Here is a 23,515-nt window from a genome sequence, read left to right as displayed (position 1 = left end):
GTGCTAAGATCCATATCACACTTTAAAAGTGTATCTTGAATTGGTAGGATCGTAATATCCTACTCAAGTTTTTTTTTTTTGAAAGAATAATATCCTACTCAAGTTAATTCTACATAAATTTAAAATTAGTCACGTAACTTGAAATATTAAATTGTAAATTACTATCCAAATCGCATTTCTAAACTTTAAAGTGACCTTATAAGAACATGAAAATTTACTACATTTAGTAAAAATTATTGCCACTAAAAAGGTGCATACCATTGGTCGTAATCGATAGACTAAAACAGCCATCAAAGTAAAGCAACTTTGAAGTAAAATAATAGAAAGTAAATGATCAAAGATTGATGGCATAAAGATAGATAAAAACACGTGGGGTACGTAGCAAGTATATCCGTACAAAGACATGACATAAATAACGTATAAAAAAAGGTATAGATACAAAGTATACAATACTTGATACGCAATACAGTACATGTGAGAGACATGAAAACGATGATAAAAGAGAGGAGGTTGTTGTTGTTGCTTTAATTAGAAAAAGATGAGGAGACAAATATTATCTCAATCAACCAAAAAACCACATCAATACACTCGCTCTCTCTCACGTGCGTTTCTCTTCTTCTTTAAGATACCTAACTACTCACTACTACACTCTATTCTCTCTTACTTCCCTTATTCTTTACCCCTTCTTTTTCGAGATTTTTTTGGGGAATTTATCAATGGTAATTTACTTTTAGTCATTTAGTGTATTGTCCCAAGAAAGTATTTGACTTAATGATTTAGTGATTTACGACACAACGGTTGTACCATGTTAATGGTACAACTCTTTCAAAAGCCGCACATATCTTAGGGTTTTGTGAATGGAATAGAATGACGATGACTTACTTTAGTTTTCTAATTCGCCGCCATACTTTGTAATAAACATGTTCATGGATGATTGGTAACTAAATGGTTGTTACACTTGACATTACAAAAATTAATTGTTTAAAATGTTCTATGAAAATATTTTGATACTTGTAGAAGATAAGCTTGTTTTTTTTTAACTTTTTTGTGAAAAAAGTGCTCATGTGATGTGATTTTTTTTATAATTATGTCAATTTGCTAACTAGTGACTATTATCATTTGTTTAACTCATTCAGCTGATGAGCCTTGAACCTCTTGGTCGTGCAAAAAAGGGCCAGATCGTGCTACCCTCTAAATCAATAACCAATTCATTGGGCCGCACAACCAATAACCAAACCAACTAGTGCTACCCTCGTAACTTTGAAATGGTCCAACTTTCTGAATAAAATTTGCTAACCATCAATTACCTTGTACAAAGTATTCCGTAATATGATTACAAAATCTCACTCGATGAAATCTACATTATACACCCAAATGTACCTAAAGATGGTACACATGCCAATGTGCAACTGAGCATAAAGCATAGGTGAAGCATTCGCCTTACAGCGGACAATCACACAGAGGCTCTTGTTGTGCAATGTGCACTAATGACCAGTCACCATCCGTACATGCAAGTGTATGACAGGTGCATAAATCTTAAGTAAATGCAGAAATCCACAGTAAGTGCTAGTATTAGTTGTACCAAAAATCAGTTCTGTTACAAAACTGATCAGAAATGCAGAAAACTTCAAATTAAAAGTATGATTTATATGAATAAGGAATGCAGAAAATCCTACAAAGAAATAAGAATGCAGCTTGGCTAAATTGCTTATCCAGCAAAAGTGCCAGAGTCAAAAGACTGAATCGCAAATATTTTACTTACACTCGAATATTTCAATTGGCCAAAAACTAAATGGCAGAGAAGAAGTTTTATTGATTAAAAAATCACTTAACAGCTTTTCATCTGTTATGATGAAGCAAAATCTGTCTGAGCAATAAACTTCATATCCTCAAAATATGATAACATTAAAGCATGGCAGGGTTTCATACAGAACTTGTCAGTCCAAACTTCGCAATGGTGAGGATAAATGTGAAGGGCCATGCAGCAACTTGTTGAAGTATGCTCTAGTTCCAAACTATGATCCGTTCTCATCGAGGCACACTAAGACCAAGCTCTGCATACAATGATACGAATCATACGATCATGAGAAAATTATTGAAGTTTTGGAGATTTGATAAATTACTTGAAAAGGCATTTAAATAAAAGAACAGGATGGAAATACGTTCAACAATGTCATCATAATCAACAAAATAAGCAACTAATTTTCATGTCTCCAGCACTATGTGTTCACACTTCACAAGCCAACAAGGAGTAAAACTTTCAACAGCAAAGCTGATGAATGAAACTATTAAATGCATCGCAATTTAATAAGTAGCTCAAGCCAAAAGTGACCAAGTTTCATAGGAGCACAAGATCACAATATTAAGCAAGATACATTCAGTAAGCTTCTTTCAAAGAAGGCAAATAAGTATTATGTTAACAACATGAGATATCACAAGCCAATGGAAAAACAGAGCCTAGCCCTTTAAAAACCCCCAAATAATACGCTGAACCCTTGCAATATGAAAAAAAAAAAAAAAGAGCAATATAAAGGTGTGGTTTGCTAAGTCAATACAGTGCCTCAATCATCGAGTAAAATTAAGTTGTGGTTTGCTAGGTTAGCCCTTAGGTCAAGGAATCACTACAGAGAAATTAATAATGAAGTTTGACAACAGGTATTCCCTTATATGCAAAATTGAGTGAAACTAAAGCAAGTACGAGTAATATTAAGTTGGACAACCAATTTTCCACATTGAGAAGTATTTATGTCTATACCTATAACCAATTTGGTTTGCAAGAATCTAACGTAGACAATAGATCACAAATGCAATCTGAGAAACATATAGGTGCAGAACTACATTGAGGGGGCATTTGGCTTGGGGTTTTTAATTTAGGGTGAGAGAATCACAATGGCTCATTACCTTACTTGTGGTAGGATAATTTAATCACTCCCTTTATCCTAATCATTTCCCCAAAGTCTTCTACCCCCCCCCCCCCCCCCCCCCAATCTCTCTTTCCCCACAAGGGTTGACTGTTCCCTTTCCTCAAGCCTCCTACATTACTACCAACATCACCACAACTCCGACCACCACCAACATCATCAAGAGTGACATTTCTGTCTTTCCAGAATCATTAAAAGCTTCAAATGTACCGACATATTCCAAGTAGTTAGCATGACACTCACTACACAAGAGGGTCACTATGTAGAATAAGGACATAATCATAAGACAATTTCAAAATTTAGTCTTCAAAAAGAATTGAAAGCATATAATAGGTATCAAGCAAAATTTTCCTCCAAAAGAAGAACCACAATCATATTGAATAGAGCATCAATAAGGAGGAGAAATGAAGCATAAGATTTTCGATCAAATGACTCTTACAACCAATCCATCAAGTTAACCATACCAAAATCTCATAAATTGCAAAGTCCTTCTCTTCTTGTTTTAGCCATGATCAACTCTTTCTCCGCCTATGAACCACTCATATCCATCTACGTGAACTCTCCATTACTCTCTTCATATGAAATATGCAAACCAAAAAACTATCTATCCAATGTGTTAACCCCTTACAACTGTTACACTAGCTAATAAACTATTTTCCTTCTCTTATTCAGATTCTAGTTTCATTCCATATTCTATGCTTCTCATAGGTCTCTTAACGACAGAGGAATCAGCCAAAGACTAAAAAGATCGAATCCTAGCTGGAATAGACCAGACATGTATGGCACTATGGTGAAATGAAATCCGTAGTTTCTACTTCATCCACCACCGTTGCATTGTTGACTAGTAAGCTATAAAACCTGTATCTAATTCTACTGCCAATTCAAGTTGGCAGTTGGGCACATAGTGGAATTATCCGTAAACATTATATCCTTAGTCAAAGCCCGTGAATGACTGCTAACACTTCATCTAAAACTTCAAATATGTCAAAAAAGTACCCTTTCTGGCTACTACCTTCCCTCACTGGCTCACCCCTCCATAGTTCCATACTTCCATGTTACACTCTACCAACCACAAATATCCCCCTAACCTCATCTTTCAACAAGCAGCATTACTAATGCCAAGGAACAAAACAACAAATATCGGTCCATTTCATTTACATAGTTATCAACTATAAATATGCCCTATCTGCTCAGGAAACTAATAAATAGTTGCCCCACATACAAGAGAAAGTCTAGGTTTGAGGTTTCACTTCAAATAACATTATCAAGTTACAAAGAACCTAATATATTGAAACAAAGTTACAAAGGTCACAGAATTAAGGCACGGATGATGATAACACAGAAAATTTAGCGATTTTCTATTCTTATATTGCAATGCAAATCGATTGATGAAACAAAGAAAGAGCATAAACATGGCAAAGATCAAGTTGCTTACAAGATGAATTGAAAAAAACAGATAATTTTTTGGAGAGAGAATATATCTATCAAACTCCTGGGTTGGCACTGCAGATCATACCCTGAGACAACGATCTAGAACTGCTTGAATCTATGCCAAGACATGATGTGAGTCGAGCTGATGACACTGCTGAGTGAAGTGGGAGAAGAGATTGCATTGCACCCATTTGAGATAATACCCTGAAAATTCAAAATCAATTGTCAAATTACACAATTTCTATGAAAAAATTCAAACTTGATAGAAAATTGAAATGGGGTTTTCTTGATTTCAGAGGAAATTACCTGGGAAATGAAGGGGAGGAAAGAGAAGCACGAACAGAGGGGATAGAATTTGAAGTGGGTTTTTGGGCAAAAGTAGTTTTGAGAAGATTGATTGTTGGTCTTGAGAGTGATCGAAAACGGGAAGCCATTGGAGAGAAGGGAGAAGGTGGAATAAAGGTTGATGATGGATTTCTAGGGTTTATGTTTTATCGCAAATTGAGTGAGGGTTTATCAAAAAAGATTACACGTTTGTAACTGTACTCCAAATCTTTATTTTATTTTTTTTAATTCCTTCCTCTTCCTCGTGCTTTTTGATGCATCACTTTTTTTATACAGAATTTTATTCACTAACCCGTTTTATTATAGCTTATGTGATACAACATGTGTGTTTTTATGCATAATAAGTTAATTACAAATTCGTAAAGATTAACATTTTGATGCATTAAAGAGTATATGTGTTATTCTCATGGCACCATTAATAATGAATTTTATTTATATAGCCCTACTCGTTTGATAACTTATACTGATGCAAATTGGGGCGGGTGGGCGGTTGTTGCAACACTTGTTATTTGACTACAGTAGATTGAGTGCAGACCTAGCTAGAATATCGAGGCGTCGCAAATATTGTCTCTGAGGCTGTTAGTTACGACACAATCTCTTACTTGAGTTAAATTGTCCTCTTCGATGGACTGCTTAGATTTTTTGTGATTATGCAATTTATATTCAAAGAAACCCATTTCAACATTAAGCACCAAACATGTGGAGATGAATTTTCATCTTGTTCGAAAAAAGGTTGTATTGAGTTAAATTCGAGTCCAACATGTTTCTACCCGATATCAATTTATACATTTTCACTAAAGGCCTTCCAAACCTCCTTTTGGACTTCAAATCTAGTTTTAACCTAGAGAGGAATAAAATTCCTGAATTGAGATCTCCCAAAAAAATTACAGCAAGACAATTTTACCTTTAGACACTGGTTTATGTTTTGACTTCTGACTGTAATAACTAGCTACAAAGATGAGATAGTAATCTTTGAGTACTGGCTGTTTTACATTTCTTCATAATATTATAGTTCATTCAGATACACAATCTTTGATTTTCAAAGTTCGTCCATTTCTGGTGTTATGTGCATATAGAACGGATATAAAGTAGTGACAAGCAAAAAAATTGCAGAAGACTGAAACCATTGGTCAGAGAAAAAATGGGCAGAAAATTTTAAACTAAGATAAATTAAAGAAGAGATGCTGGCAAAGTACATGCTATGCAGTTGCAATTGTAGGCCATAACATTATTGATTCATCTCTATGTTTGAACAAAGTTAACATTACAAGGGAAGTCTTAAAATGCCCTAAACACCTAAATCAATGACAAGTTTCAATTGTTCGAGAGAGAACTGTAAGTCGAGGTAACATGAATTTTCTGAAGCTGGATAGAGCTACATACACTGCATCACTTGAAAGCATGATTGCCCAGGTGCTGATCACTGGACCTATAACTCGAGTACTTGCGTAATTAAGACGCCAGAAAAGTAGCAGCAATAATTTGTACAGCCTGACAATGCCAAGATGTTGGGGTAATGGCAAAACTCTAATACATTACCAAATCTTCATCAAGAAATAAAACATTTATCTACTTCAGCTTCGAACTTTTTTTCTTGAGCTCGACTCCATCAGCTCTAATGTATCAGTTTCTAACTTCATGTCCCTGAAGCAAGAGAACATAGGATTAAAAAACAAGCTTTTACAATTAGTGGCTAGAGCAGTGCATCAGATAGGATGATGAGTACAAGTGAGCTGAACAATATGACAAAGCACTTACTGTCCCGTGTGTTCTCCATTTTTACCCAACTTTTTAGTTTCATACATTTGCAAAGATTAAGAATCCCTCCTAGAACACAAAGAGAAACATAAAGGAACCTAAATCTACCACCCTCCTTTTCTGATTGGTAGGCACGAAGGGCTCCTAGTCTAGCTATTTTGGCAAAATTGAGCTGACCCAAAAGGAGTAAGTCGCACCGCCTCACAGTGAGGTATTTGCCAAATCTCACTCAGGTAACAAAATATGTGAATTTGACACCCAAAAAAAATTTGGTACAAAAACCACATTTTTTGGTACCAAAATATTTTTGGACAATTATGTGTGTGTGTGTGTGTTTTTTTTTTTTTGGTATTTTGATACCAAAATCCAAATCTCACAGTGTGCCACTAGGAGTCCCCGATCCAAAAGACCTAGACCTAGACCTAGTACTAGTACTAGTCCTATCCCTAGTCCCAAAGTGTACTCAAAACCAGGTAACTTGATTTTGACCAGAACTAAGCCAAAGGTTTGGCAATGGTGACCTTACAAGATATAAATCCCAGAAAACACAACATGTTTTCTTCAGAGCCATATAATATAGCTATACAAAAATCCCAAGGCTCCAAACAGAAAATTGGATTTGGACTAAAGTAGTGAGAGTATAACTTGACACATAAGCATACAAATCAAATAGACATGATTCAGTATTCAAGTACCAAAAATTTAGGTAATTAAACAGAAAAAATAGTTATAAATGTTGGTTGCTATATAATTTCATACAGTCAATTACATTTCATTGTATGATTTGTACTCCAACAATTCAAGGGCATATGATAAGAATAAGACAAAACACAGCATACTTACTATTTTTTTTGGAGTGCCATTTTTCTATGCTTCCATACCAATTCCATTGAAAAAACAGACCAAGAAGGCGTACAGGACTAGCAGCAATAACTTCTAGAAATGCCATCAAATATGATCTCTGTGGAGACAGACCAGCAGTAGCTATAGACAATAATTCACCCTCAATGTTGCAAGGGATAATAAAACTGCCTTTTCTTATGCCATCTATGGTTTTCTTTGCAACTTCATCAGCTTTCATCATTCCTGAAGAACCTGCTATTATGCTTGTCAGCTCAGGCTTCCTTCTGTTTTCTGCAACAGAATTTGAGGTGCAAGGAAGGTGAGTTGTTAGACATGAAGTTGTTGATTTGTCCAATAATGGAACCATAGTGTGTTTTAGACATGAAAGGCCTTATTACCAAATCAATTCTTGAATGCTATATTAAAGACGGGGATTATATAAGCACATGACACAATCTTATACTTTGGATTTCACAAGTGAAGAAAATTCACCACCAAGTGCTTGCACAGCATATGAAATCTAACTCCAAAGTAGTTTCTAGGGATGCTAGGGACCCAAAGTTTAAAGGAAACCAATTTTTTCAACAAAAGTCAAAACACTTGCTGGTCTCCAGTGAATAGCTAAAGGTCTAAAATTATAGAAGAAATGCCCAAGATATGATGCCATCTAGGAGTTGGACACAGAAGAAATATCTCTTAACATCAAGTTCAGGCATTACTTATGCTAAACAAACAAAAAAGGTCACCAGATTGCACAAATGCACGCCATTATCTTGGAAAGTGGAGCATATAAAGGGAGGCTGACCAAAATGCACACATGCAAGAAACTAGGTCCAAGGATGTAGAAGCATAATCTAATTATTTTTGCAAGCACTACACTATAATTTGTAAGGATTGGAAATGAAACAGATAACAAGTTGGAAAGAAACTATCTATTGAAATATAGAATTGTAATATAATCTTAAGAGGTTGAGATGCGCGTGCACACACACATGATTACAAAGTCAAATGTGGCTACCATTTTACGAAAATAAAATAACAAAGAATATTCAACACTACTTGAGGTGAGTCTATGATGCTAAGAAACACGATTATTATGAATCATGACAACAAAATATTCTCAAGATATTCTGCACAAAATTATAGAGGATTAATGGATAGAACGTTTTAGTTATTAATAACAAACTAGCTCTGTAAACCTTAATTTTTGAACAAGAGAGAAGTGCACCTAAATCAATTTCAGCAGAATATCCGAAAAATTAAAGCAGAAAATAAAACTCTGTCTAATCATACCTTCTTCCAAACCAGGAGTGTCAGTGTCTGGAGGAAAGATCAGTGACACATGTATATCATCTGCAATCACTTCATGCTGCAGTGCTTCTGCCAGGCCCCGGAGTGCAAATTTACTAGCCGAGTAAGCGGTGTAACCATAAATGCCCACCTAGATGAAAAAAATAATAACAAACTATAATATAAAGCATGAGCTGTTTTGAACTTCAATATGTCACAACCAGAATGCAAGAATATAATTGACCTAGAAACAAAGCAAAAGCAACATGACAAGAACGAGTTATCAAGCCTAAGAATGCAAGAATATAATTGACCTAGAAACAAAGCAAAAGCAACATGACAAGAACGAGTTATCAAGCCTAAAAAAGAAATACAACTATCAAAGGCTATGCTCTAACACCAGAGTGTTTATGCTGCTACTACTCAGAACCTAATTTTCTTCCATCCTCTGGAAGATAATCTTACCCATCTGGTATCTGCCTATTCTTTTTAAGCTAATATTGGCCAATGTGTTCCACTTCCATAATAATACTGGTGGATGGATTGTGCCAAGCTAATAGCCTATATTGGCCAAGAATTGTTTGGGTTTTCTGTCAATCAGATAAGAGTCAAAACAAGAAAGGGGGCACGTATTGCCTTGCTCAATGTGCTCATCCTGCTGAAGCTTTGGCTCAATCTAAGGCAAATACCTAGGTTTAAAATTGTAAGCTGGTTAGGAATGATGTTTCAAGGGAATGTGAACAAAGATGTTTGCTTGCATCAGTGGAGGAGGTCAAATGCATTGGCAAGCTCTTCCAATGGTGTGATGTGCTAAAAGTGGATAGAGCTGAAGTTAGGAAGGTTCATGTTGTAGCTAATACATCCCGTTCTACCCTAATACTCTAACATAGTTTTCTAAATCTATATACTAGCTTTTTTCCACTTATTAGGATAACTTCATTAGTCAATTACTGGTTTTACAGGCAGATAAGGCTTACAAAATTACTTCAAAGTCTTAATCAGCTGGTTAAATGATTACACTATGCACCTGGAAAAAGGTCAACAGTAGCGCCACCAATAGATTGCTTTGCAGAGCTTCAAATCACAAAGACTTGACCAACAATGAAATTCAGTATAAGGAAATAAAATCAATAATGTGCGAGTATAACCATAAAAATTAACAATCAATGTCAATTGTAAATTTCTTATGTACTTTATATACAACATTTTGTATGCAGTGATTACATCATACCATCTAGCTTAGTCAGTTAAGTCTAGGGGCAAGTATCAAATTCCGTCTACGCCATTACCCTTTTCCAAACTAAATTTTCATTAAAATGTTTTCCATCAAAGTCTAGGGGCAAGTATCAAACCCACATTTCACCAAAGCTGATTTTTTTCACTGTCATTATCACTTTTATGACAGTAAAATGTAAATCTGATTGCACCTTAAATTATTACTTCCTCCGTTCTGTTAATATTGCAACAAGGAGGAAATTACGCATCCCAAAGCACTTTTTATATGCTATATATCTATAATTGTGTAAGTGTAAAAATTATAAAAAGTTGATATCGTGAAAGTATTTTATGAGACGAATCCAACAAGATCCCACATGACTATATTTTGATTAACGTATAAATCAATATTATATGGTCAAACAAGAGTGATGAATAGTGCAAAAAGTCCATTGTTGCAATATTAATAGAACGGAGGAAGTATTAAACTACACTACACCACACTATCAGTCTATCAATTTCAATTATCTTGCAATCAAACACAACAAACAACATCAAATAAAAGAAACATAACACCAATAGACACATGATTTTCTCATAAACTCCTAAAGTCGAAACATATACTAATCGGAACTCGTACCATTTTAGGAAATATATTTAATGCTTATATAAAGTCGGCCTGGATAGATAATAATCTAACCTGACCAGCTTGAGACGACATAATAGCAATCGAAGCCGGACCACGAGACTTACGATCTTTCTTCATCAATGGCAAAGCAGCTTTAATCAAATGAAAATTCCCCATTACATTAACATCAAACATAAACTTAATCTCATCCAATTCCTGAAATTCCAACTCCTGAGGATAAAATATCCCCTGATTACACACCAAAACATCAATTGGTCCCGCATCTTCAACCGCCTTCTTAACAGCGTCGAAATCCCTGACGTCAGCACTGTAAATGCTGACGTCAACGCCGGTGGAGAGCTGGATCGCCTCCTTCGCGGATTCGAGCTTACGGTGGTCGCGCGCTAAGATGGAGACACGTGCGCCGTCGGATGCGAAGTGGTGAGCGAGGGATAATCCGATGCCGCTTGATCCGCCGGTGATGAAGACGTGGCGGTTTTTGATTGGGATTGTGATTGAGCGAGGGCGGACGATGAGGTAGAGGATGAGGAGGAGAGAGAATGGGAGGAGGAAGAGGAGAGAGAAGAGGATTGTTGCTTGATCCGCCATTGTTGGAAAGCTTTGTTTTGCTGATAGTGTGTGCTTTACTGGTTATGGAACTTCTATTGAGTAACTCTTGTTTTGAAAAATGGTGGTTTAAGTTTTTCAATGGGAGCCCCGGCCTATCATTTAAAAATCGGCATAAATTGACACGAGCGGTCCTAACTATCGATTTTTTGACATATTTTTAGCCGATTTGACCCGTTAATAGTGGCACGTGTAATCGGTCTTGTTTCCGTTAAAAAAAAAAAACTTCCAGACTTTCACCACACTAAATCCTTTCCTGTTGGTTCTCTTCACCTTAAGACAATAATATTCAATTAATTAGACCAATAAACATACAATACATGGCAATTTTAATCGGTTATCCCGGTCATAATGAGTTAGAGATTGTTTTAAAGACCCTCCAATGTTGAGACTTGAGACCTTTTAAAGAAAGAAGTTCATAATTAGGACCGGTAAAGTCAATTTTTCCGATTTTGGGGCAAAAGTGCCAAAATGGGTAAAGCGGCTAGTTCTTTCCAAGGGATAAAATCAGCATATTTCAAGTGCCAATTTTAGCACTTGAGATAAACTTGGATTTTTTTTTTAATCACGATAAATATTCTAAGATTACAGTGTAAGTCAAGCAAACACTAAAGATTAGTTGTCTATTTTATTGTGCGATGGATATCATACTCTGTTTGCTATTGCATCATGTTTTGTAGAACTGGACATAAAGATAAAGTAAAATGAAATATTCTGCACTTCCAAATCAACAGAATTAAGCTTTCAATTCAATTGAATACTGCTTATGATCATTGTTTTAAGCATGACATTAATTACATTGTAAAAAGGTCTGTAATGCCTTAATCGACTACAATTTGAATGAGAAAGGTAAAAAAAAAATGAGTTTCCATGCAGTCTTCACCAAAAGACTCTCCTCCTATGCTGACTATTGGCTTCTATCTGATCTACAATTAAAATTAACTGAAGCATACTCATCGGAATCATGACATGCACAAGCTTTTGCCAAGAAAAGTTCATACTCGAGATTAAACCCTGATAGATTCCTTGTTTATCTGAAGGTAAGGCAGCCTCTTGATTGAAAGCTAAGCAGTAAAACTTTTGGCATGCAAAACTGTCAAAGAAGTCTTTGTTTCCCAGTGACAGAATCCACGGAATCTTTTCGTCCTGCAAATTGATACAAATAAAGGTCCTGTAAGTCTAAAGTCCAAAATATTCAACTGAAAGCTCCTTCCATCCTGAAATATTTTTGCAATTCCAACTGCAGTGCATTTTACAGAGATAGTATTCTTGAATGTTAATAAAGGGGCAAACTAGAAAGATAATCATCAGAACATTTGGCCTAGCTTCGGTGTATATAATTTGAGTTTAATGTAAGTCAAGTACTCAGGTACTATTGCCAAGAAACCGTGGTTCAATGTCAAACAAAATTACTTTCAAATAAAGCAGTCAAAATTAGAGGAAATCAAACATACCAGGTCCAATTGCAAGTACTGTTTTTGAACCAGCTGCAACCTTCAGCAAAAAAGTAATCAAAATGTTAGCGACACATGAATCTATCATTCTAAGTCTTAGATATTGTCTTACAGGAAGTCAAAATGACATTATCTGCTCAAACAAAAGCATCCAGAGAAGATGAAAACAACTGGAGACTCCAATATTCCACACAAACTGAAGATACCTTCAGAATATATGTGCTGAGTAATCTATGACAGAAAATTACACTTACTCTACCTTTCCCTTTTAAAAAATAAACAAGGATTTAAACCCCCAATGTAGTGACGTTAGTCAGAATCAGGGAAGCATCAAGAATAGTTTACTATGAACAGGAAAATTGATGAATTGGATGTATATCTACTACTATTCTAAAAGACAGTTTTTGTCAAGGGGGCCTTCAGTTTTGACAAGCAGAATAAAAAAAGGAGTACTGCCTTTCTCAATTCAAGCAAGCTTCAGGTATGAAACGTTACATTTCTCAGCCAAATTGAGCAATAAGACAGGCAACTTATTCAGTTCCAAGATAGAGAGGAGATAGGCCCACATAATGATCCCTCGGGTTTCAGTAATGAAAACTACAAATATCTATTGTAGAGTGGGCATCTACCTGGGATCGAAACAAAACCAAGTAGCAGCTTAGGTTATAACTTATCTGACAAAACAAATAATTATAGGCAGGAAGAAATGAGAAGGAAATAAAAAGATGAAGTTTAGCTTGATTTAGACTGAAAAGGCCATTCATAAATGAAAAGGCTTGGGAAAGGAATCCTAAACATCATCTCTCTATATGAAAAGCTCATCACCATATGAGTTTCATTTCATACGGGAAAATTGAAAACCTAGAGAAATTATTATTCTTTGATGTTTGCAGGCAATACTAAAAAGGTGATAAACTTTATGATTAACCTCTAAAGAGGATTCTTATTGCCTAATTTCTCTCTCTTCATGAGTACCTATTTTTCTCCTTAAAAATACAAGTCGAAAGCCACTGCAATTTTGACAAATTCAAAGTCTTTCCTCTTCCCCACTCAGATTGCTGCAATTACTGTAAACCCTAGTGATGGAATTACTTACATGCTTCTACTACTAAAGATGCCTACGCATGAATAACTAAATATCGTAAGTCATCAGAAACTCAGTCCAGAAAGTTGACAGCTGAAGCCACAAAGTGGCATAAGGATAGATTGGTAAAAAAAGGGAACAAAGACCCTGTTTGGACTGAGTTTGGAAATAAACAAACAACCCTTTAACGGAAATTGGTTTTCTCATTTATTCTCATTTTTCTTTGTTTGGTTTGTGAGGTGGAAAACAATTTTCTCAATGGTGAAAAATTTCATCCCTAATGGTAGAAAAAATTTTAATTTACAAAACAAGGAAACCACATTTTCCTCCCTCCTCCTTACCTCCTTTTTACTTTCCTCTCACCATCTTCACATTTCCACTCTTATTCTTCAGTTCACTATAACTTTTCTTTGTAACGAACCAAACAAAGGAAAGCTAATTTTCAGTTGTGATTTTTCTTAAAAATATGTTTTATATGAAAACTAATTTTTTATTGAAAATGTTTTACATCAAACCATACGGGGCCAAAGAGGAAAACATAAGGTTGAAGTATAAAAGCCAAGCCCCTTGCATCAAAAACAATTACAATAGGGAAGAAGTGATATGAAGAGGACAAGGAGGACCAGATACTAGGAACTGTTTCTTCAAGCAATAGATGAACAGAATGGATTGCAAAACCATAATAAACGGAGATTATTAAGAACTATTTCGTATTACATTTATAATCTTCTTGGTAGCCCATAATTCTTACAAAAAAAGGAATACCTGTGTGCGCCCAGCATCAGCAACAACAAAAGTTGGAAGGCCAATGCTCTCAGCGTCTTGCTGCAACTTATTCCTAAATCGAGATACAAAATGTGTAAATGCTGCTGAGACAATGAAAGCTTGGCAAAGAATAACAGCACATACTTACATTTCTTTTTGATTTTTGCATGTCACTACTATTTTAGCCTGCCCACATTGCTCCCACTGCCTCAATAGGGAACGCTGACTACAATTGATATAGTTAGTGCCCACTTTTGAGAATAATAGCATCAAAGCTTAAAGAACCACACTATAGCATCAAAGCATTGCTTACATCTTCTAGATCAATAGGGAACTAGGAAAATTCACCTTTAAATACTCCTTGCAACAACCAGTCCGAAGTACAAATTACACCAAAATAAATTCACAATTTCATATTATGTAGATAGTCATACATATTGCTCTGAGAGTCAAAACAAATGCAGCTCACAAATTTCATAGAAATTAACATATGTCAAGTTACTCTTATAAGATGTGAAAAAACTACAGCAGGTCAAGCTACTCTTGATTCTCTTTGGTTTGCAGTAAATTAGGTTTAAAAGAAAAGGTAACATTCAGATAGCATGTGCAATTGAGTTTATATAGGAGACGAAAACGGGATAGGGAACTATGGCGAAAGGGGAATGAAAGTACATTAGAAAGTTAAACAGCACAATCTATCAAACTTTCTGCTGAAGAAGGATGTTAGTTAGCTGAAAATTTGAGATAGCGGACAGTACCTTTGCATCAGCTCAGCATACATGCCTGTGGCAGCATCTGAAATAACAGAATCTTATCAGGAGACGACAAAAGCAAAAAAGGAAGAAAGTAGTTTGATCTCCAGTTACAATTAAAAATATTTAATCTTACGAGCACATTGAGCTGCAATCTTTCCATGTCCCATTTTCAGATCTTGTCTAACCACCAAAACCTGTAATCAACACTCCACATAAAACTAACATACAGATTACAAAACGAACATGATATAGTACACATGGTCTCTAAAACATATTAGATGTAAAATGCCAGGATATCATGGAAGATGTATAATTAAGCCTAGTGATTATCCTCCTACAAGGAATCTTTGTCGAATCCACCGAAGCAGAAAATAAGTCCTATAGCAATACCATGAAGAGTCACATATCAAAAAATGTCTACCATAGGATACTGGAACTGAAATTGAATTGTAACCGATAAATTTTATACTCCATATTCTACACAAAATATCATATATTTAACTATGGAAAATAAAGTCCATGACATTCTTCCCGAATTCACCTCCCAGGTTAAACTATTCAGGAAAATCTGTTGAATAATTCATGAATTTTAGCACACAACCTTTAAACCCCTATTCAAGTATACTGTACACATCAAGCACTATCCTTTCTGCTAAACTTGCTCAAATCCTCTTCAATCACAAATTTAATCACAAAAAGGGCTAAGTAGAAAATCTTCATGATTAGCAAACAAAATAAAGGACCCAAAAAGGCATTCTATATGATAAATTGATAACACAAACCAACATTTCATCATATTACATAATACAAGAGCTGGCAAAAATTGACATGACACAATATAGCCCAACCCGAATATTGAAATACCTCTACAACTTAATACTAGGATAGAACATAACAATCACAATTAACAATTTCATTTTAGCAAGAAATTTTAATAAATTTTGGAAAGTACCATCTTAAATTCTTCATCTGGGTTGGCTGAAGTTAAGGAATTCTTGGTTTGGTGAAAAGATTTAGGTGGGTTTTTGGAGGGTTTAGCTAAATCAAGAAGAAACCCAAAAATGAAACCAATAACAACACCTGGGATGAAGTTTTCTGGCCTGAAACTCACTCCTATCCCTTCTTTCTCCTCTCTACCATTTTGCTGCTGCCATTAATTACACAATTTGTTAGTAAAAATAAATTTTAATTATAGAATAAAAATAATTAATGTGAAAATTGAAAATTTCTTACTTTTCCAAGAGGAATTGAAAAATTCATATTCACAATTTGGTTTTTGCAGGTTTCAATTTCAGAGTGTGAGTGAGGAGGATTTAGTGATAAAAAACTGAAATTTAGCGAGCTATTGTTTTTACGTTTATATTTATTAATTAAGAACACATTATCAATAAATCCGTTGTAGTCTAGTTGGTCAGGATACTCGGCTCTCACCCGAGAGACCCGGGTTCGAGTCCCGGCAACGGAATTTTTTAATTGTTTCTTTTTTTTTTTAATTTTTTTTTTTTTTGACAATTTTTGGGAATTATAATGTGTAATCAGATATTCGGATTGCCTTTTGGAGGCTCTATTCAACTTTCAGAGTTTCTGTTATTGATTTGTATTTGTTTCAAACAAACATGTAAAGTTATAAAACAATAAACCAAAGCGCCCTCGATATAAAAAGTCAAAGTCGTAGACTATAGTTGATCAAGTTGTAATTTTTTTTGTTCATAAATCCGTGAATCTTTAATTGTATGGGTGTAGATAAAATAGATTTAGATCGGGTGGAGCATCATGTCATCACCCCCGTCCGACACACCATCCATCTGTCCACTAAGGAATTGGGTGATCATTGGGTCAAAAAGACTTAACAAGATTTTAAAATTATAAGACAAATGAATAAACAAACATGCTAAAAATGGCAAATTTGGATCGGTAGTCATAGATGAGTATAATCACTTATACATGATAATTGATGATGTAGTCAATGAGAAATCATGTCATATTCTTATTTAGGATAGATTTTGAAATTATGAAAATTGAATTGAAATAAGGAAATATTCATATTGCAATTCAGTAATGACACCTCTTAAATTGAATTGATAAAAAGTTGCTAAGTTTCTACTCATTAGTTAAACTTAATCGTATATGAATATTCTGTGGATCATCTTCTTGGTTTAAATTCAAATGTTAAACAAATACAAATGGAATCATAGAAGTTTCCTAAGAATCTTCTTTAAAACTCTACTACTAGATTTAATTGATAATGAACTTCTTATGCAAAGGGGTTTAGGGAAGTTAAACGTGCCGTATGTAAGGTTAACTTCATTAACACACACAAGACAAAGTTCAGAATTTCCCAACCCTATTACTTGTTCATACTTCATAGTATATTACTATTTTGCACTTTATTCCTTACCTTACCCTTAAGTAATTCCAACCATGTGCTCTCTTAAACTATCCAAAGTATCTCTTTCACAACAAAACATAATAAGTCTTCAAAAACTCCCTTTATATTCTTTTGCCTCATTTGCATATCTCCATAGGTAAGGCAATCTTCTTGAAATTGCCCTACCATGGAGCCAAGTCAGCCTCCACCGCCACCACGACAACATGACAATCACCAGCAAAGGCGGTCTACCCCACGATTTCATCCCTCACAGGGTTTTGCAGACAGAGTCTTGAGGGCTCTAGGGCATCGTCTACTCCTCCTCTATAGGTCGGACCCAAATTTCTACATCCTTGGTGCCACAGGAAATGTGTACATTGTCAACGTATCAACAACTCTAGCATGCACGTGTCCTGATCGTACAACCCCTTGTAAGCACATTTTATTTGTGCTTATCAGGGTCCTAGGAGTCTCCTTAGACGATCCTTTTCTAAGGAGACGGACCCTGAGGTCTAGTCAGGTGACTCGACTTTTGGCTAACCCAACCTCAAGTGATTCCCTTGCAGGCCCAACCCTTCGTGAGAGGTTCCATCGAGCATTCCTCCAGAGGGATGTTGGTGGGGCTGCCAATGCCCCACGCAATGTCGTTGAAGAGGGTGCTATGTGTCCTATCTGCCTTGAAGAGATGGGAAACTCAGGGGAAAAGTTGGTGGCTTGTGCAACTTGTCGAAACTTCTTACATGAAGAGTGCTTAATGACCTGGAAAAGGACTCAGAGAAGAAGATCAGTAAGTTGTGTGATCTGTAGATCAAGATGGAAAGATAGGGCGGACCAAGAGAAGTATCTAAATTTGGCCGCTTATGTTGGTGAAAATGATCATTTGACTCCTGAAAGTGCAAGAGGTACTGCTTGTCGCGAATAGTAGTGAATATAATCACCCCTTGAAAGTTTCATGATTGTTGATGCAGACCTGCATTATTAGTTGTACAAAGAAGTGTACTGTTAGATATCTTCATTCTTTTCTACTGCATAGTTTATTACTGAAAATATTTAGGTTGATCTAGAAACACTTGGGTTCGTTCATGCTACAGAAGTACGCAGTAGTATTTAGCCTTTACACTTGAATGATATTACAGTAGAAGATTTGATTGTTAATGCTATAATTATCCTTAATCAGACGTGCATTTCATTGATTTCAATATAGGCAATCAACTAATCATATATAGGACTCAATTTACCTCATGGTAGAACAGAGGAATTTAATTGTTGTCTTGTTGGTTATCTCTCTTGCATCTTTAAAAGTAAACAAGATAACAAAAATCAAAGTAATTAGGGATGAACAAAAATCCTTAATAAGCTTATTTCAATCTATAATCAGAACAAAAATCATTTTATCAATCAAATTAAACTATTATAAAAGTAAATCCTTAATAAGCTAATCAGATTGAATTATAGAGCTTGAAATTGAAATCAAAATTCATTAAATTCAGATGAATCTTTAACAAATTAGCTAATCAGATTCCTTTATAAATTGCTAAAATTAAAAGTGAAAAATGAAAAATAAATAAATAAATACGTAGTAAACAAAAATACTGTCAGACTTCTATCTCTGATTATCATAATTGCTTAGCCTTGCTGGCGATTTTCCATGAATTAAAACTTCCTTCAAAGTTTGGACCTTTAAAAACACTACTATAGTACTACTACTTCGTAGTAAGTTTTGTTTTTGTTTTTTTTGGTTGGATTTGACTTTTATTAACTTAAATAAATCATAATTTATCTTTCCTCTTCAGTTTTAAAATTTACAAATATATATATGCACTTATGCAAAATTCAACTCCGATATGATCCAACAAGCTGTCGAATTTTCATCCCCAGACTCCAACTCGGTACGACTCCAATTTTATTTTGACCCTATCATCAATAACAATCGATATATAATCAATGTCAAGGACCAATAAATCCATGAAATGAATTTCCATCCATAACCCCCTAGAATTTCCAATGCCTCATAGCTTAAACCTACAACAGTCCGTCTAGTGTGTGACTGGTCATATTATGTGGCCACTTGTAAAAAAGAGTAAGGAAAAATTTTGTATACACCCGGTTTTCAGTAATTTATGTAACTTTTGCACATTTTATTGTCACTTTATAACGGATGTTCAGTAATTCTGTTTTATTTAAAAGTTTGTGAAAGGGTAATAACTCTTAAAACATGACCCAAATAACCCTGTAATATTGACTAAATAATCCGTACAAGTGATACAACACTGACCGATTAACCCTGTAAACAAGTAACACTAATAACAAAGTAACCCATGATGACTGCCAACCACATAAAAGTTTGTGAACCTCCAAACCCAACACCCCTAAGAGATGGGTTAGGAATGTTTTGGGCTTTTTTTCAATAGATTTCAAATTATTGTTAGATATGCATGCTTTTCAAATCAATATGATAAATTAATAAGCCTCAACTATTCAAGTAAGCAAGGTTTAGGATTGAAAAAACTTTAAAACCCTAAAGTTCTACTCCAACAACCGTACCAAAGATGGAGAAACTCAAATTTGCCGAGAAACATCGCATAATTCCAGATGATATTTGGTGTTTTCCCTATGATATAACCTTACATATCTTACTCTTACTTCCTCTAAAATCACTAGCAAAAATGAAACTACTCTCCAAAAGCTGGTATTTCCAAATCTCTTGCCCTAAATTTGCAAATTTTCTTATTCAATTCTCAAACTTTGTTAACCCTCAAACACTAATCTTTCAATCCAAGAATTGTATCTCTTCATTGAAATCCGAAGATTTAAACAAATTAGAAATAAATACCACTCTTTTAACTCATCCATTTCCTGATTCAAAAACAGGAGTTTACTACTATTGTGCTGGATCTTTTAATGGGGTTGTTTGTATCCATATTACTACACCTGATTTGGTAGAACAACTCATTGTTTGGAACCCGGTTACGCGGGAATGCAGGCCTATTCCACTGCCTCCTGCTCGCGTTGATGATCCGCCTATCACACCAGTTTCGTGTCGTCAAAAAAGATATTGGTTCGGTTTTGTCTATTTGTTGGACGATGTTGTTATCTTTCACTTGAAGAGAAAACGGAGTTATTTGTACTCGATGAAGGATAGTTCATGGAGGGAATTAATGTATTCGAATCGATTTATTATCGAATATGAGACTATACCTTGTAGGAGTCTTGGAACTAGATTTGTCCTTAAAGATGGAGTGTTACATTATGCTGTTGGTCTCTATACGATATTTAAATTTGATTTGGTCAATGACACATTATCAAGTGTTCGTCACGTAAAACAACATCCTGATGTCGACAACAAGGTTTATCGTATCATTGATGTTGCACTTGGTGTCACACAAGAAAGTATTCTGTGTTCGGGTCGGGTATTTCAACATTGTAGGAAGGATAAGTGGGTTTTGGAGATATGGAACTTGATTGAACGTACGAATTCGAGTTCATGGAAAAAGTTGTATAGGATTTCTTTGGGTAAAGAAACACCCCGTCCATATCCTTGGGTAATTGGATTTACATATCAAGGAAAAATATTTATTGGAGGAGAAAAGCTTGTAATTGTTGATCCAAATCGGGTTGCTAGTGATAATACGCAAGAAGTTCAAACGAAACATACTGCCATTTACACTATGAGTTATGTTGAAACACTTTTATCGCCTTATTCACTTTATAACTTAGAGTATTTGTGAAAAAAACAACTTAATACGAAGAATGTGTTTGGGTAAATCTTGTACTACCTCCGTTTCACATTATCTGCAACAAACTCTCCTTTCACATTCCCCAAGACAAAATTTCTTAAGCAAAGATTAGTAAAATAAAAACATGTGATTAATTGGATGAGAGAGAAAGTAAACACCATCAGCACCCACCCTCTCACCACCACTAAGATCTGAAACCCCACCACACCACCACCCAAAACCCACCTGACCAAATCGCACCACCACCAATTAGCTCACACCACCACCCAAAACCCACCCAACCAATCGCACCACCACCTATCAACTCGCACCACCACCCAAAATCCACCCAACCAACCCAACCAGCCACCAATCAACTCGCACGGTCGCACCACAACCCAACAAAACCACCCAACCAACCTGACGAACCACCAATCAACTCGCACCACAACCCAACAAACCCACCCAACCAACCCGACCAGCCAATGAACCCACCAAACCAACCAACCCGACCACTACTAATTTAGATCTAAAACCACAACTTACCACCATCCAATTTCGATTTTGAAAAGGGGCGAATTTTGAATAGGGGAAAAGAGGCGGCGGCGACGGCTTTGATAAGGGTAAAAGAGGCGGCAGCGGCGAACTTGCAAGGTGAAATATTCGGTGGTGCAGTGGATAAGAGAGAAGATAGAAGAGAGAGAACAGAGAGAAGAGATGGTGTGGTGGTGGTGCGGTGGAATGGTCGGTGGTGTGGTGGATCTGGGTGGTGGTGGTGGTGGTGCGTTGGTTGTGCGAGAAGAGAGTGAAGAGAGATAAAGGTTGGTGCTGGTGGTGGTTTACAGGGAGGAGAGAGAAAAAATGGTGATGGTGGATATGGTTGTGAGGGAGGAGAGAGAATGTGGGTTAGGGTTTTAATTATGGGTAAATTAATTTGGGTTAAAGAGTTAATATGTTGTTTATTAAAGTTAAGTGCAATTTAGTAAGGGTATGGTGGTAATTTTACACAGAAAAATTTACTAAAAGAGGAAACTTTTTTTTTGTTGCACATAATGTGAAGCTTCCCTAAATGGAAATTGTTGCAGATAATGTGAAACAGAGGTAGTATTTTTTTTTTTATTGACTTTTTTAATTTAATGTTTTTGTAATTGTTAAAAAAAAATAATGTTATACGTTCTTTCATCTCAAAACAGTGTTTAAGGTGCTATTACCACAAGGGCGAGGGTGAGAATCGATCCCAAGATCTCTTGAAATCAGGAGGGAAGCTCTAACTACTTTAGCTATCCCTCACTTTCAATGTGTATTATTTCATGGTTGAATTTGATCTATTTCTTTTAAGGAGGATATAAAACCGGCAAATATGAGGTATAATTGACCAACTTAAAGCTGTAAACATACATGTTTATAATTTATACTCAGTTTGACTTTTGCACGATATTCACGTGTCATATTTGACTAAAATTTTTTGCTATCATAAAATTAATAAATGTTATTATATAATATATCATTACATTAGTCACAGTGTCGATCTACCTTCATAAGATATTAATGATTAAAGTTACGTCTTGCATTGGCTCGTTTAAAAAAAAAATTATGTCTTAGCAAATGTGCAGGTCAAACTGATTGCATTAAAAAAAGAAAACATAAGGAGTAGTCTAGAAAGACAAATGCATGACATTGTTGTTATGAAATTGTTAGCTCCACACCTCCACATATGTAACAACTAACAAGGATCCTTTCATCCTTTACCTCTTCACTATTATTGCCTGCTTCGACTTTGCTAGCTCGAAGACTTATGATCGACTTTGTAAAGCTAACCACATCCTCGCACTAAAGCCACAAAGTTGGAGGATTCTTATTTAGATCAAAAAGGAAAACTTCCCCATCATAGCTAGGTTACAACATAAGGATCTTGCCAGATTTCATAAATTATACCAGAAAGAAAAAAAATTAAGCTCGAAGACTTATGATTGATCTCACAAATGATGAAGCATCAAGCTTAGCTTGAACAATATATAGGTCATTGGACTTGAATTAAATTAACTACAACTACTACCTATACAACATAACAATGTATGTGTAAAAGCATGAATCATAGATAACGATATGAAAGAGGTATACAACATTATTATCTAATCTCATTCACATGACCGCGGTGAATACTACGTAGGGATTAGAAATAATGATTTATACTACTGAGGTAATTGGAAAAGTGAACGTCAATGAATGCCGAAAAGTTGAAATTAAGCTTTTGTAATTGAAGAGGTGAGTACGTAGAAACTACTTAAAACTTTAGGGCTTGTGTTTCATTGACT

General features: G+C 35.4%; 5 protein-coding genes and 1 non-coding gene across 7 annotated transcripts; 3 read left to right on the top strand and 3 right to left on the bottom strand.

Moving 5' to 3' along the window:
- Positions 1 to 1,690: 1,690 nt before the first annotated feature.
- On the bottom strand, positions 1,691 to 4,890 carry LOC145595207 (protein NONRESPONDING TO OXYLIPINS 2, mitochondrial-like). The gene is made up of 3 exons (XM_081651588.1): positions 4,659 to 4,890; positions 4,438 to 4,556; positions 1,691 to 2,054 (listed from the first exon to the last, which is right to left on the bottom strand). Exons 1-3 carry the CDS (start codon positions 4,784 to 4,786, stop codon positions 2,029 to 2,031), a joined length of 273 nt encoding a protein of 90 aa, XP_081507714.1. The 5' UTR covers positions 4,787 to 4,890; the 3' UTR covers positions 1,691 to 2,028.
- Positions 4,891 to 5,888: 998 nt separating this feature from the next.
- On the bottom strand, positions 5,889 to 11,069 carry LOC145595444 (3-dehydrosphinganine reductase TSC10A-like). The gene is made up of 4 exons (XM_081651862.1): positions 10,504 to 11,069; positions 8,592 to 8,739; positions 7,299 to 7,589; positions 5,889 to 6,341 (listed from the first exon to the last, which is right to left on the bottom strand). Exons 1-4 carry the CDS (start codon positions 11,038 to 11,040, stop codon positions 6,334 to 6,336), a joined length of 984 nt encoding a protein of 327 aa, XP_081507988.1. The 5' UTR covers positions 11,041 to 11,069; the 3' UTR covers positions 5,889 to 6,333.
- Positions 11,070 to 11,787: 718 nt separating this feature from the next.
- LOC145594974 (uncharacterized) lies at positions 11,788 to 16,418 on the bottom strand. 2 transcript variants are annotated; one of them, XM_081651326.1, is made up of 8 exons: positions 16,350 to 16,418; positions 16,069 to 16,260; positions 15,250 to 15,310; positions 15,120 to 15,156; positions 14,510 to 14,587; positions 14,362 to 14,434; positions 12,513 to 12,552; positions 11,788 to 12,204 (listed from the first exon to the last, which is right to left on the bottom strand). In XM_081651326.1, exons 1-8 carry the CDS (start codon positions 16,374 to 16,376, stop codon positions 12,155 to 12,157), a joined length of 558 nt encoding a protein of 185 aa, XP_081507452.1. In that variant the 5' UTR covers positions 16,377 to 16,418; the 3' UTR covers positions 11,788 to 12,154. The 2 variants fall into 2 exon arrangements, with proteins under 2 accessions (XP_081507452.1, XP_081507451.1); XM_081651325.1 differs by having other exon boundaries at positions 16,069 to 16,263; positions 16,350 to 16,417.
- Positions 16,419 to 16,508: 90 nt separating this feature from the next.
- Positions 16,509 to 16,581, top strand: TRNAE-CUC (transfer RNA glutamic acid (anticodon CUC)). The gene has a single exon. It is a non-coding gene; the product is annotated as a tRNA-Glu (tRNA).
- Positions 16,582 to 17,660: 1,079 nt separating this feature from the next.
- LOC145595992 (uncharacterized) lies at positions 17,661 to 18,589 on the top strand. Its single transcript, XM_081652423.1, has one exon. The coding sequence runs from the start codon at positions 17,672 to 17,674 to the stop codon at positions 18,404 to 18,406; it is 735 nt and encodes a 244-aa protein (XP_081508549.1). The 5' UTR covers positions 17,661 to 17,671; the 3' UTR covers positions 18,407 to 18,589.
- Positions 18,590 to 20,033: 1,444 nt separating this feature from the next.
- LOC145593933 (uncharacterized) lies at positions 20,034 to 21,212 on the top strand. The gene has a single exon (XM_081650291.1). The coding sequence runs from the start codon at positions 20,034 to 20,036 to the stop codon at positions 21,210 to 21,212; it is 1,179 nt and encodes a 392-aa protein (XP_081506417.1).
- Positions 21,213 to 23,515: the final 2,303 nt, after the last annotated feature.

This window comes from Chenopodium album, chromosome 19 (assembly GCF_948465745.1).
Source record: "Chenopodium album chromosome 19, dcCheAlbu1.1, whole genome shotgun sequence".
NCBI lineage: Eukaryota > Viridiplantae > Streptophyta > Magnoliopsida > Caryophyllales > Amaranthaceae > Chenopodium > Chenopodium album.
The sequence above is the reverse complement of the archived record's forward strand: the minus strand, read 5'-3'. Positions and strand labels throughout refer to the sequence as shown.

Excerpts from the sequence above, each read along its gene's own strand:
- LOC145595207 (XM_081651588.1), bottom strand. The coding sequence starts at position 4,786 with ATGGCTTCCCGTTTTCGATCACTCTCAAGACCAACAATCAATCTTCTC. Across the intron at positions 4,557-4,658 it reads TCCTCCCCTTCATTTCCCAG|GGTATTATCTCAAATGGGTG; the intron begins GTAATTTCCTCT and ends TTGAATTTTCAG. Across the intron at positions 2,055-4,437 it reads TTCTAGATCGTTGTCTCAGG|AGCTTGGTCTTAGTGTGCCT; the intron begins GTATGATCTGCA and ends CATTGTATGCAG.
- LOC145595444 (XM_081651862.1), bottom strand. The coding sequence starts at position 11,040 with ATGGCGGATCAAGCAACAATCCTCTTCTCTCTCCTCTTCCTCCTCCCA. Across the intron at positions 8,740-10,503 it reads TGTCGTCTCAAGCTGGTCAG|GTGGGCATTTATGGTTACAC; the intron begins GTTAGATTATTA and ends TTTTTCATCTAG. Across the intron at positions 7,590-8,591 it reads CACTCCTGGTTTGGAAGAAG|AAAACAGAAGGAAGCCTGAG; the intron begins GTATGATTAGAC and ends ATTCTGTTGCAG.
- LOC145594974 (XM_081651325.1), bottom strand. The coding sequence starts at position 16,376 with ATGAATTTTTCAATTCCTCTTGGAAAA. Across the intron at positions 15,157-15,249 it reads GATTGCAGCTCAATGTGCTC|ATGCTGCCACAGGCATGTAT; the intron begins GTAAGATTAAAT and ends CTGTTATTTCAG. Across the intron at positions 14,435-14,509 it reads TGCAAAAATCAAAAAGAAAT|GAATAAGTTGCAGCAAGACG; the intron begins GTAAGTATGTGC and ends ATCTCGATTTAG.
- LOC145595992 (XM_081652423.1), top strand. The coding sequence starts at position 17,672 with ATGGAGCCAAGTCAGCCTCCACCGCCACCACGACAACATGACAATCAC.
- LOC145593933 (XM_081650291.1), top strand. The coding sequence starts at position 20,034 with ATGGAGAAACTCAAATTTGCCGAGAAACATCGCATAATTCCAGATGAT.